The sequence below is a fragment of the Pteropus vampyrus genome, unplaced genomic scaffold, assembly GCF_000151845.1.
Source record: "Pteropus vampyrus isolate Shadow unplaced genomic scaffold, Pvam_2.0 Scaffold390, whole genome shotgun sequence".
NCBI lineage: Eukaryota > Metazoa > Chordata > Mammalia > Chiroptera > Pteropodidae > Pteropus > Pteropus vampyrus.
In genome coordinates this window covers 1,558,744-1,577,511 of record NW_011889171.1, presented here as the reverse complement: position 1 = coordinate 1,577,511, position 18,768 = coordinate 1,558,744, and the positions used below count along the sequence as shown (strand labels likewise).

Sequence of the window (18,768 nt, the reverse complement as noted above, 5' to 3'; positions counted from 1 at the left end):
AGTGACAAGATACATTAGTATTTTAAACTTAAACTTTCCCTCTCTAGAACAGAATACAGTATAGTGTGTTAGGGTTAAAAGCAGCATTCTGAGTTAGAACTCTTAAAGATGAATGTCTTAGCCCCTATAAACAGTTTAAGATATCCAAACAGCAGCTGCCAGGATAGAAAGCAACTGCTAAAATATCCAAAAATTATAAATCCAGGCTGGACTATAGGAGAATAGAGAAACTCTTATTTATATGAAAAGAAAGAGCATTGTAGCCTAACACATCACTAGAGTTAGCTTCTATACTTAGGTTCTCACATTTTCAGCAGTGCTGCCCTGATCTAGAAATCCTGTTGCTCCTTCTGGGATGAGGGAACCTCTTGAGTCTTCTCTCTTAATTCCATGCCCATTTTGAAAAGATCCATAAGCTGGAAAAAAAAAAAATAAGCCAAGCCCTCATTAGCAACAGGATGAACTGTCAAAAGTATTTTTTAAAATAAGTACTGGGTTAATTTAAGTGAAGATATATTTTAGAGATTAGATCTTGGTCATCTAAAATTGTGAAGTATATCAAAACACATATGAAGCCAAATAAAGAGTAAGCAATTTTTTTTACTTCTTAAAACATTTTATTATATATGAAACAAGAAATTCCTTGAAAGTCATCAAATAAAGCAACACAATTTGAAAGAGAATTGTACAGATAAGGAAATGGGCCAGAAAAAGGAGGTATCTTGTCCAAGACTGGAGACAGATAAGAGGATTGGAAGCCAGTGTTTTTCTCATTATCCTCTACTTTCTCAGTGTACCAAGCTGCATTTTTAAAAGCTTAGACAAGGAAACCTATGCAAAGAAATGTGGCTGCAAGTTTGAGTTAGATTTTAATTAAACTTTAAAAGACATCATCCTATGTATAGTATTTATTATTATAATATTTCAAAAAATACAGAGGATCGGTGCATTTCCAAACAGCCATGCAACATATAAACTTTAAATGACTTAATTACCGGTGTCTTTGTCAGTGCTCAGACTCCCTCTAATTGTAGGTGAAGTGAAGCCACATGCAAATTCATCCCTGGATGCCTGTAACACAACGTGATACCTCTGTCATTTAAACTAATTTGTACACCAAGGTAAGAATTAACAGAATAAGATGATACCCTGATTTTAAACAAAGCTCACTGTGAAAGTCTAAATCAGGTATCAGTATTAGTATTTAAGTGACAAATATTTAAAAATTGGGTACTAGCATACTGTTGTAACCATGACTTCTGGCTAAGAGACATAAATCCAGATGGCTGTTAAAAGCTATAACTGGTGCAGCCTGGTTCAGTTCTCCTGCTTGGAACCAAGGACAATGCCAGAAGGAGGGGTTTGACCAGAAGCCCTAGGTAAACTTGAGCTGCAAAGAAAGAACAAGTTTTTTCCAAATATCACTGGCAAATGTTGTGGAGTAAGCATAAGCATGAGCTACTGTGTTTGTGATAAAAGACCAGCCTGACACCCAAAATAGGCGATATAATTAGGAACTACAGGCAATCAAGCCATCAGGGAGACTTAAAAGCCACTTTCTCAGGAGTCTGCATCAGGCTTGACAAATCAAGATGGAGGATTTCCAAAGGAAGCTGTAAAGGACACAGTTTAACCTGCTATCAAACAATGTGACATGGCTGCTGAAAGTGTGAAGGTGATCTTGGGCCATACAGAACATGGAGTGGGGATGGGGCAGGAGTTTCAAATCCCACTGGGCAGACTATAAAGTATACAATTCTGAGCACCACATTTTAATAAGGTGATTGGTAAAACGGAGCATATCTAGAAGAGTAAAACCAAGAATGTAAAGGGTTTGGAACAACAAATGATGAAATGGACATAGCTGGTCTGGAGAAAAATTTAGAAGACACATATGTAAAGGGTATCATGTGGAGGTGGGAATAGACTTCTATATACTACCTCTAGAAGGCAAAATTAGAACAGAAAAACTTTTAGGTCTAATGTGAGAAGTTTTGATTATTATGATTAATACAGTGGCAAAAGATTGTTTTGCCAAATGGAGACTGATCACCTCTCAAGTTCCCTTCAACGCTAAGATTCTAAGGGGAGAAAAAGGCACAAATCAATTGTGATGAGCTAAAAGTGACTCATCAAGAAGTGCTGGAAGGAGGCTGACAAGGGAGGGGAGAAGCAAAGGAATAGTTTAATCCTTGGTGCCTAACATTTTGGAGATGAAGACTCTTTTGCTCAGTTTGCAAGTTGAATAATATATGAAGGCATAGAACAACAACAAATCTTAAAACTCTGAGTACAAGGGATTCTTGGTGTTCTCTTAGACCTTATTACTCAAAGTATAGTCCTTAGAGCAGAAGCAGCCAAAAGCTTGTTAGAAACCCATAACATCAAGCTTTACCCGGGCCTGCTGAATTAGAATCTTTATTTTAAAAAATTCCCCAGGGATTCATATGCGCATTAAAATTTGAGAAGCACTGCTTTAGGGAGAAGTGTAAATGTAAAAGAGAGTAAAAAGTGGACCATTAAGATTGAAGCCATACAGTATATGATCCCAATTCCAAATACAGTCAATAAAACAAGATAAAACACCAATAAAAAACACATTACTACTTACAGAATGAGGCATGGCTGCACAAGAATACAAGGTATCTCGACCTGCTAATCGCTGTATATTTTCCAAAAGCAGTCCAATGAATGGGAGATACAATTGTGCTATTTTGGCTTGCTGGTTCTGAAAATATTTATCGAAAGCTTAATAGGTATAAAATATGTATATATTACAAATCAAGTTGGCTCCTTTAGTAAAAGACTAAAAGGGGGCTAATATCCATAATTAGTGAAGCATGAATTTATTTACAGTCTCAAAACTAGTTTAATACTTATAGTCTCAAAACTAATCACAAAAAAAATTTGTTGGTATTTGAATTTATACACAATACAGAGTCAAATCACCTCTCTCGAACATATTACATAAAGTAAAAGGCAAAAGTTTATTTTTTTAAAATAGCAGTTGACCTATAAAGCAGATCATATCAGTCCTGTTCTTTAACTTCAGTGAAGGTTGAGTTTCATGAGACAGGGATTATATCTGTCTTATTCACTGCTTCATCTCCAGTGCCTGGGGCACATAGCAGATGGTCGATACACATTAGCTGAGTGAATGAATGAATTAAGGAATGAATGGAAGAAGTGAAGAAACAAATTACTATATTCATTCAAAGAAAGTTTTGCTTTGATAAAGCTTCAATTAAAATAATATGATCTTGGCCCTCTAAATCAATTATAAGGCCTGGGAGATTGATAAATTTGTAAATATGTGAATAAAGCCAGCCACTAGTAGTCTTAACTAATGTTATACCTCTTATACGAATTTATTTATTGCTTTTAAGTCAATATCGACATTCATCACAAAGAATGGCACATGATAGAGTAAACTATAGTAAGTGGGAAGATGTTATTATAGTTATAATGTGACAAAAATGATGCAAACTGCAGTAAGTAATAAACAACATCCTAAAGCTAAGGACTTTAAATCTACCTTAAAATAGAATCACATGAAGAAAACTAGTAAAATTTGTAAGTAAAAAAATTGTAATTAAAGAAATATAACTGGATGTAGCTGGTAGGCATTTTCTGTTTATTAAGGACAAATGGGAATTCTGTAGAAAAAGAATAAGATCCACTTTTCCAAGTCAGCTTTCCAAGTGATTAGAATAAATGACATCATAATTTTATTTATATTTGAATGTAAAAACAAAGGGACAAATTATTACGAAACAATGTTATCTTGAGCCATTTGCTAGCAAGTTAAGTTATTCTAAATCCATTCTTTTTCAAGCCCATAGGATTTAATGTTAATAAGATTTGAATATATATGTTAAAGGCACCCAAATAGCAACTATAACTGTGGTCTTCACACACAGACCATATATAATGTATGTAAGGTTTACAGCCACACATACATTTTTTCAGTAAGAAGAAAAATGTCATATTACATATTTTATATCTGATATACTTAACATGTCCTTTTATTAATCACTTAATAATCAATAATATTTATTTAGGGATATATATGTAAGGATATATATTAAGGTATATATTTGAGAGAGTACACATGGCTACAGCCATACATTTTTTTTTTTAAATCATAATCCATTTATGTAACAAATCGTGAAGCAGTTTTGTTGTTCTTTAAACATGATTTGAGAAACCAGTGTTTTTCAACAGTTAACTGAATGGCATTTTTTAAATCTAATTATTTGAAAGAGAAACCAATTATTTGCAAAAATTAGTTCTCAATGCTCATATTATGTTCCTTACTGAAAACTCCATCTTTAATGAAAAATCTTAGCAGAAATTTATTAATGTGATATTGATGATTATATTGACATCCTTACCTTGTGCTGGTATCTAGTGTCAAATGCATGTTTTATCAAAAGATTCTTTACGACAGAGATAGCTGTATATCTGATCTCATAATTGTCTTGAAGAGCAATGGAGGTTTCCCTCAGAAGTAGACCAACCAAGAAGTGATGTTTGCAATACTCATCTGATAAACTGTATTCAAGATTTGAATCTGCAGTATAATGAAATTTAAAACCCATTTATAAAAATATTCAAAAATTACTTTGTTAAAATACCATATTTATTACTTAGTAATATGTAATCATGCCAGCAAGAGCTATAATTTTATTATTAAAGAATCTGAACAATTCTTTTATCATATAGAATGAGCATGCAAAATTTTATAAGACAGGAACACTCATAATTATGGCTAATTAGCTTTAATGATAATTTCAGTGGGTAAGATAAGTCCCTAGATTCTTTTTTTTCCCCTAGATTCTTTTTAACTCTTGGAACTCTTAGGATAGAACTTAGAATGAAAGACTACTATATTTGGCAATGTCTTAACAGTTCTTTATTATCTTTATTATTCACTGGCTGTAATTCAATCACTAAAACCACTGCTCAGCAGCTATTCCCCTAGATACCAGGGCAGTTGATTTTCTTCCTGCCATTGGTCATGCTTGTTTGTGAATCCCAGTCATTTTCTATGCACGAGGGTCAGTACTAACTCAAGTGGCCTTAACTGGAGACATTTTGCAATGTAAGTTTTTCACTTTAGTGATTTAAATAAATCCAAGCAGATGGTTTCACCCACACCTTCAAAACTGTGGCCAAGCAGTTATGATAGAGGGTCAGAGAGAAGCAAGCAAGTGTGGGAGATGGTACATGCTTAAAGAACAGCTACTCTCCAGCCCAATGCTGGCTTGAGCTGAAACTTATTTTCTGAAGACAGTGTTTTAAGGTTGATTCCTCTAGCAATCAACGCTCAAGTTTTTTTTTTTTTTTTTTAGAGCAAACAAATACAATGCCTCCTACATTTTCTGGGCACCTTAACTAAAGCCTCATTTTGGCTAGGGAGGATTTGGAAAGCAAACAAAGTCCCCGTCCATCTTAACCATTCATCAAGTCAATTGTTTTTAAAAACAGCGAACTACTTTAGAGTGAACCGAGTTAAACCTACCTACTGAAGTCAAATGGTCCACCGCAAATGAAAAAAAATCTAATTAATATATGAAAAGAAAAGGGACAAATAAAAAACATAGTAACATAAGAATAGTGCTACACAACAAAGCATTCAATAAAACTAGCAATGGAGATAACTGAAGGCATTTCACAAATTTAATAGATATATATGACTATTTTACTCAGCTTTTATACTTTTGATGCTCCTTTCAACAGAAATGTATTTATGTTTTTTTTAATAATTCAGTCTCATATAAGAGTCCAAACACTTCTACAGAGAGCAATTTTACTAGTATTCGACATCTGTGTTTAAGCAGCAATCTATGTAACACACCCTATTTCTTCATACTATGAATACTATCACTGATACTATGAAGAAAATGCAGAATACCATTAATGAACCTATCTTCAGGTAATAAGAATCCTGAGGTTATTCTTAAATTGACTGGTGTAACTAGAAAACATTATACTACACTAGCACTAGCAAAAAAAAAAAAAAAAAAGAAAGAAAGAAAGAAAAATAATTCCAAATGATGGATAACATAAATATATACCTTGAACTCGCTGAAGTTTAGGTTTTGCAAAAGTCATTGGCAAATTCAGAGGAATGTAATGTTCATGATTGCAAATTGTTTGCAGAAATTCAAACTTATATTCAGCTAGAATCTAAAAGGAAAGAGCTGACATTTAGTAGGCATTTATCATTTTAATAATTAAATAGAGCATTAATTTTCAAACTAGAAGTTATTTAGTATTTTAAGCATACCTAGAGATGTGACCTGTGCAGGAAAGAGTTAACATAGGAGGCCCAAGACTGTTCTTAAAAAGGCTGGCTTGCAAGGTTAGTCATTGGCTGGCATTTGAGAAATTGGATTTTGAAATGTTCCCTACATGATAAGGGTGTACCTTCTGTGCCAGCCTGCTCAGACTATTTGTACAAACAATATGACTCATGGTGAATACCTGCTTCCCTTTCTTTTCCAAGACACCGGAATTTTGGTCAGCCTCCAAACAATGACCAGCCTCCAATAACAATCCTAAAACAAACCCCAAGTCTCTGAATAGAAATATTGGGCTTCTCTGAACAGAAATATTGCACATGTGTGACTGCATTTGCACTATTGAAAAGGTGTATTCTGCGTGACCCTTCGCAGGAGGGAGGGCGCTCAGGAAGCCTGCACATGGATTGCTAAGGACTCCACTTGCTGTCTTTTCCCCTTACTGATCCACCTGAGCATACTTGCTGTGTCACTGTATGGATCTTAGCTGTGAGTACAATTAAATGTTGAGTCCTGTGAGTCTTTCTAGTGAACTACTGAACATGTGGATGGTCTTGGGAGACCCCCCCCCAAAACACTATGCTGTATTCCTTTCTTGAGTACAGCTATACTCAAAGTACCTAAATGAAAACAGCAGTTCCAAATCCCCCAGGGGACAATAAATATCACCCTTGATCTCCCACTTTAGTGTCTGACATCCACTACAGTTATGTCCTTATACTTTACCTTAGGATCTTTGGGGCTGAATCCAGATACATAGTCATTTATCAAATTGAAAACAAATCCTCTATCCATTAGTGTCAAACAGCGCTATAGAAACCAAATCAAAATGAACAGTTAGGTGCATAATTCTAAAAGTCTTTCAAGTATAAGTTTTAAAATTTTTTAAATTTGTTCCACATCTAGTGGATGACATTCTCTCCTTTACAGGTAACAAAATAATAGCTCCCGGAGCTTTAGGCAACTTTAAAGAAAGAGATAAAGGGCAAATGACTTATATTTGGATTTGGGACTCAACTATACAATTTTAAAAATAAAATTACATATATATGCACAAATACATACATCTATGCATACATATATCCATACATAAACATATATACACACATATATATACACACACATATGTAATCTATTCAGCTACACTGCCTCATTTTGGTCAACTCTCAAAACTCAAAGTGAGGTGTTGAAAAGTGGGGCTTGCCTATGTAAACATTTCAAACCAAAAGGTAAGTTTTTCTTTGTGTCCAGTGAAGGCTTGGCTATTAATAACGTTCTTCTCCTGTAATAGCTTTCCTAGTTGTTCATATTTGCCTGCTGTCATTCTCCTAGTTAATGCTCTCATTACCTTGCAAGTGAACAACTGCAGTTAGTCTCCTAACCAGTCTTCGTGTCTCTAATCTTTCCATCTATCTAACTGCTTCCAAATTAATATCTAAGTTCTAGCCCTAATCTTGTCACTTTCTTTCCCAAAGCTTTCAATAGTTCCCTATTGCCTCTAATATAATTTCAAACTCCTTAGCTTGACATTCAAGTACACTCACAATCTTATCCCAATCTGCTTTTCCAGTTTTATCTCCCAATGCAGCTCATCTACATATTATCCCTTCAAGATGTACTTTGTAGTCCCACCTCTGAGTCTTTCTTTGCTCATGCCAGACCTAGCTAGCAATTCTATCACTACTTCTACCTAATCCTGCCCATTCTTCAATGTTCTGAAGAAATTCCATCTTCTTTAACCACCGTGGACCACAGGTCCTTTAAAATACTTTATTCTATACTAGCTTGTACTATACTTATTATTTTCCTGTGTTTTCACCTAGGTAAGAAAATAGGAAGTATCTCTTTTTATGTTCCTCATAGTACCTAGAATATTCCTGTGAAATAGAAGGAACTCAATATTTGATTAACCACCTATTTGCATCTCACTTCTCACTCCTCCTTTCAATTTCCACTGTCACTATCACTACCCTAGGTCAGACCCTCATCACCTTTCACCCAGATTGATGAGGCAGGCTTATATTTTTTCATTCACCAACATCTTGAGGATCTACTATATTTGAAACAATGTATTATATTCTAGGTAAATGCAAAGGTGAATAAAATATGTTCTTTACTCTTGTCCAATGGTAAAAACAAATAATTAAAATATAGCACAATAAGAAGTCCCATAGAAGTATGTAAAGTACAGGTAAACAACAGGAGGGGTGATCAACATTGCATGGGAAGGTTAGGGAAGAGCTAAGCCTAAAATGTGAATGGACTCTGCCAGGCAGGTAAGAGGGAGGGAGTGATCTAATTGGTTGCCCTGATTCTGGTCTTTTCCTCACTTCTCCATCATATCAGCAATAAAATTATCCTAAAAAATCTTTGGTATTTCTCCATTGCATATGGATCAAAATCTAAATTCCTTAGCTTGACATTCCAAGCATTCCATCATCTGGCACCAGGTGGCCTTTCCAGCTCTACCTCCATACATCCTAAACTCTCTGTACAATGACCTTCTTACTCATTCATCCCTAAACAATTCCTGAATGTGCTTATCTCATCTTTGCTCATGGATCCTCTATCTGCAGCACGCTTATCTCTTGTCTTGGGGAGTTATTCTTCTAGTCTCTGTTTATACTCCCTGGTTATAATCCCTCCCTTTCTTGTTCTCCTATTGTATTTTGACCGTACTTTCAGTGTAACAGTCGTCATACTTTATCATGTATATACATTTTAATGTGATTACAGAGACAGCCTCTTGCATTTTTGAACCCTCACAGAGAAGATGGAGAAATGTTTGTTGACTTAAGTAAATACTGCATTGACTTGACTATATTCTATTCCCTTTACATAGTACACTTCAAGTTTAAACTCCATGGAAGAGATATTTTACATTTCAGACAGTCTCATCTTTAGTCTACTTTAAAAAGATATGTGAATATTTGGTGTTTAACACACAAAAATGCTTATGCAATAGTGTTAAAACTTTATTTTGATTATGGCAAAGAGAGGTCTTATATCAGAAAATCATGCTCTGCAAATCTGAAATCTGGCTGTGAATTTTTAATAAGAAAACGAAGGTATGTTAGACATTAAAACTGCTTGAATGGATTATTTACCATCAGGTCCTTAATGTAAGGTTGATACATAATGAAGAGGGGGAGTAAAAAGAAGCAAATAAAAACTAAGTACATTACAAACCTATGCCCCTTCTCTGTAACAAATCAAATATTATTATACACTTTCTAGAACTTCATTCTAGTATTGCCCCTTACATACTGATAATAATGAAATATAACAATGAGATATGCATTGTCTTTCATAATTATAGGACTTTCTGGTATCTCTCAAACAAAATAATCTCACTGGCCAAAATTAACAATTTTCACTTACATGTATTAGCAGAATATAGATTGTGATTACATCAGCAAACAGGGTGCTTTAATTCAAGAGTTGCAAACTCAAAGGTCAACTGGGGTCAGAGAAGAGATTTCAAGGCACAGAGTCAGGGGTATGCTAAGGAGCGGTGAGAATTGTGGCAGCCTAGAGAGCACATGCACCATCGAAAGGCATTCAAATTAATATATTGAACAAGTATGTGAAACAAGCAAAATATGCCTTCTGGCTAAGCTACCTGTGTGGGACCTCTGATTTAATTAATTAGCCATTTCTGTGGGAGAGGAAAAAAATCAAACTTGGCTGTTCAACTAAATTGGTAAATCGATTCACTTACAAGTTTCTCCAGCATCCTGATAAAGACCTAGCTGAGTCTCTAGAAAGTGGGTAATTTTTTTTTTTTGGCTTTAAAGATGATATTTGTGAAGAATAACTCCTTACCATCTTGTGGCTGCTTTTAACTCACCTTCAGGAAGCTAGCCAAACTATAATTGACATTTCTGGACTCATCAGGAATCTCTGCATAGCGAATAGTCACGTGGGGAATTATCGCAAGAAGCAAGGAATGTAAGACATGATGATATGCTTCAGGAAATCTCTGGCCTCTAGGAAGCTTAAATTAAACAGGCATAGAAAAAAAATCAGAGTTGCAGGAGGTCTAAATCAATTGCCATTTTAATTTTCAAATACATTCTATATACAAATGTATTTTTTAATTGGAGTATAACTTTTCTCCCAACTTAAAAATTACATATTTTAGATCATTATAGGAACTATCTGGACCTCTAATAATATAACTGGCTGAAATCATCAACAAGAGTAGATCATTCTGACCTAACTTTAGAATCATGTCCTTGAGATGCAGACACATCCCAGTTTTTCAATCCATTTTTTCCCAATACACAAAATATAGATAGATGCAACCATTCATCCCAATTTTGGTAAACCCATTCTATGAAATTTATGATAAAAATGATATATATGAGGTGAATATATATTTTTTTTTATTTCACAAGTCTTGGCTTTACAATTTCTATAACTAAGAAAATTTCTTTGTACCTTAAAATAGTTTGAAAACACAACTAAGTGTATATAGCATATTCCATGAACACATCTATTGTATAAAGTGATTTGATTTTATTTTTGATTTGGTACCTATTTTCCTTCCAAATGGATGTTTTCAACATAGACATTTTTAAACCGCAAGACAAAGGGAAAGCTTCAAAGACAATGCATTTTACATGGCAAATATCTAATATGAAAGAATCTAGGTAGAAGAGTCTCTGAAGATCAGACTTTAAAAAATATGAACTGTCAATGTCAGATCTCAGCTTTATGCAATATATCCATTTCTAAGGAAAACTGAAAAAGCTAAGGGCTAAGAGCCCTTAAATATAAAAGAGGCTTTGCATATCATGGCCATCTGTGAATACAATTAGCTGTCTTTGTGTTAAATATTACTCTTGAGCCTACTTACCTTAATTTTATTCTCTTCCAACAAGTATGTGGCCATAGACTTTGCAATAATTTCAAAGAAAAACCATGAGTACTGAAATAAACAGACAATATCAATCTTTAATAGTTACCCAAATCTCTGAAGGTTATTAGCAAAGTTTTACAAATCCATATGGATCTTATTTCTACCTTAATAACATTTTAAAGTTATCCCAATTCACTATCAAAGTCCCACAGAATAACTTTAAATGCTGTTGGCAGAAAAGTAATGTACCTCACAGTCAACTATGATATACGAAGAGCTTTTTGTTAGAATATTGACCTCAGTGAAAAGGGGTGTTTTATCACTGACATTGTTTTGAATTGCCTACATGTGGTGATAAGAGCAAACCAACTTTTATTATTGCTTTTAACTTCTCTACAGACAATATCATTACTGCCTGCACCCAGTGGAAGACCCAACCCAGCCCTTGGTACGACACTGGGGCCAGCTCGACCAGCATACATGGTGGCCTACATACTGTATTTTGTATTTTAAAGGGTACAGAGAAGCCTCAAGCAGACATGTCCTAAGATACCTGAAACTGAAATCCTACCATTAATAATAGAAACTGTAAAAATAATGACAATAATAAGAGCCATCATTTGAGTGCATACTATGTGCCAGAAATGATGTGGTGGATACAGGATTCCAATCCAGATCTACCTGATCCAAAATTATTTCTATTACACATTCAACTGAGGGCAGGTAGGTGGGAAGGGTGAAAAGAATGAATAAGTTTCTGTGGAGAACTTGAGAAAAAAAGGATGCATGGGCAAAGTGACAAGGAAGAGGAGGGTCACGTGAGAAAACAATGAAAGACTAGAACCAAAATGGGATGGGATCAAACAGGTATATCTCTGGTTGCTTTTACTCCCTGTTGTATCCTTACCTTTAGCAATTTGTTTATTGCTAAAAAGTCTGCAGACTGTTTCAATATTGCTATCATTGTAGTAGCCAGAGTTTCATGAATTAGCTGGGCTTGAGGAGCACTTGGTTTTTCAGGTCGGAAGCTATACTACAAACAAAGAAAATAAACCGTAAGACAAAATTCTCACACAAAATCAACTACTCAGAGAGCAAGCTTACTCCACAAACCTTTATGAAGGATCTTAAATAATTATCCAAGCCTTCTTCATGGCACTTTGATACAATATGTAAGAGAACCCTGAAACAACATTCACAAAGTCAGCATATCAGGCTACAATTACCATAGTTTGATGATAGTTAGATAAGGCCACCATATCTAACCCTAATAATACCTATCCCTGCCAGAATAATTAGTGGTGAGATGACTACATAAGATGTAATGGTAGCTTGAGTCTAATAAAGATTTCAGCATCTAACAGGCTTAGGGACTTGTAAAATATATTTCCTGGTTCAAAAGAAGGATATTTTATTTTGGCAACACAGATGACTCATCCCCTTTCTAAATCTCTGTATACATTTGAAGTATGGTCATAGTTACCATGTAGTAAAAGACCTCAAGTAAGGTAAATATTGAAATCCCCTCTAGTGAGAATAATAGGAAAAGTATAGAAAAATAAAATGAAAAGCATGTCAACAGATGGGGGGAAAGGGAAGGAGAGACAGGACAGGTATAATGACACGAATTAAAATTAGAAGTAAATATAAAAGTCATAGAAAGTTTTAAAGTTAAGAGAGCAGCAGTGGTTCTGACACTTTAGTGTGAATCAGAATCACCTGGAGGGCAGACTGCTCAGCCCCTATCCCAGAGTTTCTGATTTTTTAGGTCTGGGGTTAAGTTCATCGGTTAGCATTTTTAAATAAGATCCCAGGTAATACTGATGCTGCTGCTTTGGGAACCACATTTTGAGAACCCATGGACTAGAGTAATGCTTCTTAAATTTTCAACCAGACTATCTCCAACAGCAGAGGAGAGCAAACAGCATGCAGGTGTTTATAGCTTGAGTCCCGACGGGAGAGGCTGTGACAAAAGCAGCAAAGCCAGAAACATGCAGCATTGAGCTCACAATTTTTGAAGTCTCCTGTTTTAATTTCAAAATTTGGGTGCATTTTGTGTTCTACCCTATAACATATCCATATTTGTTACATATAAAAATAATACTCCCTTATTCTTTTGAGTAAAAATTGATGCGTTAGGGTCACTCTGTTTTATATGAGAGCCACTAGCCACAGGTGGTTATATAAATTTAAATGAAACACAATTAAGAATTCAGTTCCTCAGCTACATTAACCATATTTCAAGTGCTCAATAGCTAAATGTAGCTATCGGCTATCATACTGGACAACAAAAGTTTAATGCATTTTCCATGATTGGGCAAAGTTCTATTGGACAACACTGGTTAAGGGCAATGGTTCTCAAACTCTGTTGCACTATGGAATTTACTGGGAAACTTAAAAAAAGAATACTAATGCTGAATTCTACCCCCAGAGATTCTGGTTTAATTGGTATGGTAGGGATTAGTAGTAACTGAGCTAAAGCCAACTCTTTAACTGGTATAAAGTGTGGTCTGGCATAGAAATTTTTTAAAGTTCCCCAGGTGACTCTAACATGCAGCAAAGTGTTAGAATTCTGAACTCCTGGTCGAGGAAAACACATTAAATTTATCCTATGGCTTCTGGTACCATCTATCCCTGGGGATACAAGTCCCCCAGTCTAAGAAGTATGAAACTAGACAAAACTGGTATTAAATTTCAGACTTTTAGGTTCTCATTTGGAATATTAATTTATATTTAAAATGAAAAAATACAAAAGGAAACAAAACTTGCTTCTTTGTATTACAACACCGAAACTCACATGGTGCAGTTGATAGGAACGTCATCTTCATGGGTCATATTTGTGAGAACTCGGAAGAGTTGCATAAGAATCACAGGTAGAAACTGTATCATGACTTGGATCTCCATAGCATGCAAACACTAAAATAAGTCATTATTAGTTACGAAAACAAATGGAAATATGATATAACTTGCAAATGTGAAACAACAAAAAAATAAGTAATAAGAAACAGTCACTAGAATAGAAGCTTACTTAAATGTGGCTGCATGGAATAGGGACTTTGTTAATTATTTTATCCCCTCTCTGTATGCTGACACTCAGATTTTGTTAGTTTATTTAACATTAAATGCTTTACTGAAGATAACAATTATGACTGGGATAAACAGGATTTGGAATAAAGACAACCGATTCTTGGTAAACCAACACTCAAATGAGAGAGTGGATGTGTTTGGAGGTACTAGAGACTGACCTACTAGCCCCCAGAATTCAGTGTATTTTAAAAGGGAATGTGGACCATCAGTTAATCTGGTGAGAAGTGGGATTCAATAAAGTATGTTTCCATATATAATTGGCTTTATACTGGCACCATTTACAAAACTGAGGCACTTCTGCATCTAATACCCTCATAATAAATCTCTTCAAAGTGCTAACACTGTCTCTAGTGATAGAGATGTGTTAACATCAAAGAGAAGAAATGTGTTCATCGTATACACATAGAAATGATACATGGAACAAAATTAGTACAATTTCTTCTTCCTTACCTTCTCTCCATATTCATTCCCTCACTCGTTCATTCATTCACTCATTTAATCAACCAGCCAATCAAAAAATGAAAGCAAACCTCATTGAGCACCTTCTGCATCAATTCAATATTTAGTGCTATGGGAAGTACACAGATGGATGAGACAAGCCTCTGTGCCTAAGGAACTCAATATTTATCCTCAGTCTCCCTGATTTTTGCTCCATCTTTCCATCCTTACTCTCACCATTCCTTTTCAAGACACTATTATCCAAATCTGAGTCATCTCAACAGTGACCTCTTGGATCTCTGTGCAGCTTCTCTTCCATCAGATGCATAAGGCAAGATACTGAGCTCAAGGAACCCATGGTCTATCCTTCAAGTTTTTCCTTCCCTTTGCTCCCTCTCTTCTATCTTTACTACCATCATTTCTTTTCATGACCCACTAACCTATAACCAAAATAGTCTAATAATTTTCTAGTAGGTCTCTGTACAGTTTGTCTTCACTTCCAATACATCTAACTCTCATTTCTGAATTAATCTTCTTCAAATACTGTTAATCTTCAAATACCGGTTATATCAGATCATCTCCTACCAAGGATTTTTGATGCCTTCCTATCACCCAGGCCACTGGGTTTTAACCAGGGGCCACTTGGCCCCCTTCAGGACATCCAGCAATGTCTGGAGATATTTTGGGTTGTCACAACTGGGGGGTACTACTGACATTTAGCGAGTAGAGGCTAAGGATTCTGCTAAACATCCTACAATGCACAGGACAGCCCTTAAAACAAAGATTTATCCTGCCCAAAATGTCAATAGTGCCAAGGTTGAGAAATGCAGACCTAGGATATTAAGTCCAAGTTATTTAAGACTCAACCTCCATTTTTAGCCTTAACACACATCATTCTTCACAAGACCAAACTGGTGTCCTGACTGCTCCTCCAATATATCATATGCATTCCTACTTTTGTGCATTTGTTCGCAGTTTTTAGCCAAATCTTAGCCACCCTTCTAAGTCAAGTTCAAATCCCCACTTCAATGAGGACAATCATTCACTCATTCAGCAAAGGTACACTGAATGAATTTCCAATTGCCAAGCACATCTAAAAATCATGGTTCCTTCCTACCATCAAGCCGTTCTCAGTCCATGGGGAGAAAAAGACACAGAACTAAATCACTGCAATACAAATGGCAAACTGCACAGTAGTGGTACATACAAAATGCATAAAAGAAGAAGCAATTGAGTCTGCAACTGGGCAGGAAATGTCCAATAAGATTTCAGAGAGAAAGAAGCTTAAAGGATAAGCAAGATAATGTCCAAGAGAAAAGGGGCACTGCATGCAAAGCAAATTAGATAATGTTATTTTCCCCTCGTGGAAAACAAAACAAACTACCACGAACAAAAAGCTGTCAAGGGCTTCCCATGCCTACAGGAACCCTGCTTCTCTCCCCAAACTCATCTTATGCCATCCTTTCTCCTCACTGCCCACTGTGCTCCAGCTACATTGTCTTTTCTTCAGTCCTTCAAACATGCCATCATGAGGAGTTTATACCTGCTGCAATATTCTGTTATCCTTTTACACAGCTTTATCAACTATGTTAGTCTTCCTCTCATGAGTCTCTTTTCAGCTTAATATGTCAGGCCTTTCCTGACAACTTTATCTGGAATGTACTCCTGCTCACGTGAGAGCCCATTAATCTGTTCCATTTCCTCTATAGTACTCATCTCTATCTAAAATTACTTACTCAGTTATAACCTCTCTACCCCAACTAGAGCAAGTATGTTGACAGAACCGTTCCCCGTTATATTCCCAGCAGCCAGTACAATGTCTGGCTCATAGCAGGTGCTAAATATTTGGTGAACAATTGAATAAATTAAGAAAATCAGGAAACAAAGATGGGGGCTTCTAGTCTCGGTAATTCCTCAGTTCACTGAACCCTTTGCTCTTATATCCTGTATCTTGCATTTTACATTTAATCACTTATTGCTTTGGACTATCATTTGTACTGATGACTTATAGTGTCATTTAACTTAGGTCCATTCTGTCTCTCCAATTAGGGAGTAAGATCCCTATGGATATTGACCCTAAGTTATTCTCCACAAGCCCCACTCTATCTAGGAAAATATTAAATCCATAATAAGAGCTCAACAAGTAATTCTTAAATGAATTGATGAAACAATGTCATTTAGGACAACACATAGCAAGGTTTGGTAGAAAGAACATGGAACTAGGAATCAAGAGACATAAGTTACAGGCTCGGCTCAGCTCTGCTACTAACCAGCTGAATGACCACAGGCAAGTCATTTCTACTTGGGCTCCAGTTTTCTCATTTGTAAAAAAAAAAATCTGTAGAATCCCCTTCAGCATTAATGTTCCATAGAGGTGGTCTGCTATTTCTGTAACCATATGGCATTTCACTCATCGCCACTAGAGGGAGAGCGTAGGTCACAAATGTCAAAAATTTCCATGTCCTTAAAAATACAAATATGAGTACTTCCTTTTTGTCTGTTTTAAGAATATCAGTATGTGAAAATGATGTCCTATTCCATTCCATTATATTAAAACTTTTCCAAAGCTTTCCCACTGGAGAAAAAGCCAAAGATCTTAACAGACTAAACATTCACACATAGAGCTGGAGTTCTAGACAGGTTTACCTGAGGAAAAAATTTGAAAGGTAGATGACTATTATACTTCTTAATGATAATTAAGAATAATAGCCACCATTTATCGACTACCTCCCTGCTTCTGCCCTTCTAACAGCATATTTCTATATGATACATAAAATAATACTTTAAAAACCAAAGTCACAAGATGTTACTTTTTGATTCAAAGCCCTGCAAGGCTTCCTATCTCATTCAGGATACAATTCAAACTCCTCATCATGGCTAATGAGGACTTACCCTACCAACCAGCTCCCCAGCTACTTTTCCAATGTGATGTCCTATCACTCTGTGTGCCAGCTGCACTGGAATTCCTGTTGTTCCTTGAACGCACAAAGCAAGCTCCTCACAGCCTTTATACTTGATGTTCCCAGCTCTCCCTCAGAAATCCACATAGCTGGCACCCTCATTTCCTTTAGTCTCTGTTAAAATGTCACTTTACCAGAGAGATCATCTCTGATACTTTCTAAAAGATGGACCTCTTTATCACCTCTTATTCCCCTTCACTATGTTTGTTTGTTTTTTATAGTACTTATATCATGTCAGGATATCTATACATCTGTCTATAAACACACACACACACACACACACACACACACACACGTATTTATTTTTTTATTGTCCATCTGCCTCCACAAACAAGAAAGCGAGCTCCCTGACAACAAGGACATTGTTTTATTTACATTCTCAATGCTTAGAATGATGCCTGTCCCATAGGAAGCGCTTAAGAAGTGTGAAATGAACAATTACCATACAGAAGAAACCCTATTCAGCGGTCCCCAACCTTTTTGGCACCAGGGACCAGTGCTCCTATGAGAATCTAATGCCCGATGATGTGAGGTGGAGCTGAGGTGGTGATTCTAGTGCCGGGGAGCGGCTGCGAATACAGATGAAGCTTTGCTTGCTCACCCACCACTCACCTCCTGCTGTACGGCCCAAAGTCCTAACAGACCACAGACCAGTATTGGTCTGCAGCCCAGGGGTTGGGGACCCCTGCTCTATCTCACTTAGGCCTCACGCCATCCTACAAATTGGCATTATTGTTACCCTTATGTGACAGATGAAGAAACAAAGGTTTGGAGAAGTGAAGTAACTTGGACCAAGGTCAATCACCGAGCAAGTAAATGACAGATCTAGGATACAAACTCGGTCTGTGATTTTAGAACCCATACATTTCATCTCATGTCATACTCCTCTCTAAAAAACTGAACATTTTTGTTTTCTGAGAATATCATTAAGCAGTAACATAAGTCCAAAGGGAAATCCTGTAGAGGCTTCATTTAAAAATCAAAATTCCTCAGACTTGCCATGGCTGACCTACTAAAGGAGTAACCAAAAGAAGAGAATCACTGTCAGCTACATCTTATGACATGCGCTTCAGTCTTAGCACGTTAGGGACTAAATGGAGTCTTGGGTTCTCAG

General features: G+C 36.0%; 1 protein-coding gene across 6 annotated transcripts in view; it reads right to left on the bottom strand.

Moving 5' to 3' along the window:
- DOCK11 (dedicator of cytokinesis 11) overlaps nt 1-18,768 on the bottom strand; it is a 178,262-nt gene that overhangs the window by 60,986 nt on the left and 98,508 nt on the right. For 4 of the 6 annotated variants that reach the window (XM_011380184.2, XM_011380187.2, XM_011380185.2 and 1 more), the window contains exons 24-35: nt 13,967-14,085; nt 12,283-12,352; nt 12,077-12,202; nt 11,167-11,238; nt 10,156-10,302; nt 7,032-7,115; nt 6,081-6,192; nt 5,525-5,563; nt 4,395-4,573; nt 2,612-2,728; nt 996-1,071; nt 307-416 (exon numbers count right to left, since the gene is read on the bottom strand). In XM_011380184.2, coding sequence (XP_011378486.1) covers nt 307-416; nt 996-1,071; nt 2,612-2,728; nt 4,395-4,573; nt 5,525-5,563; nt 6,081-6,192; nt 7,032-7,115; nt 10,156-10,302; nt 11,167-11,238; nt 12,077-12,202; nt 12,283-12,352; nt 13,967-14,085 — 1,251 coding nt within the window. The remainder of the gene's footprint in view (nt 1-306; nt 417-995; nt 1,072-2,611; nt 2,729-4,394; nt 4,574-5,524; nt 5,564-6,080; nt 6,193-7,031; nt 7,116-10,155; nt 10,303-11,166; nt 11,239-12,076; nt 12,203-12,282; nt 12,353-13,966; nt 14,086-18,768) is intronic. The other 2 variants (XM_023523307.1, XM_011380186.2) reach the window with 2 other exon arrangements.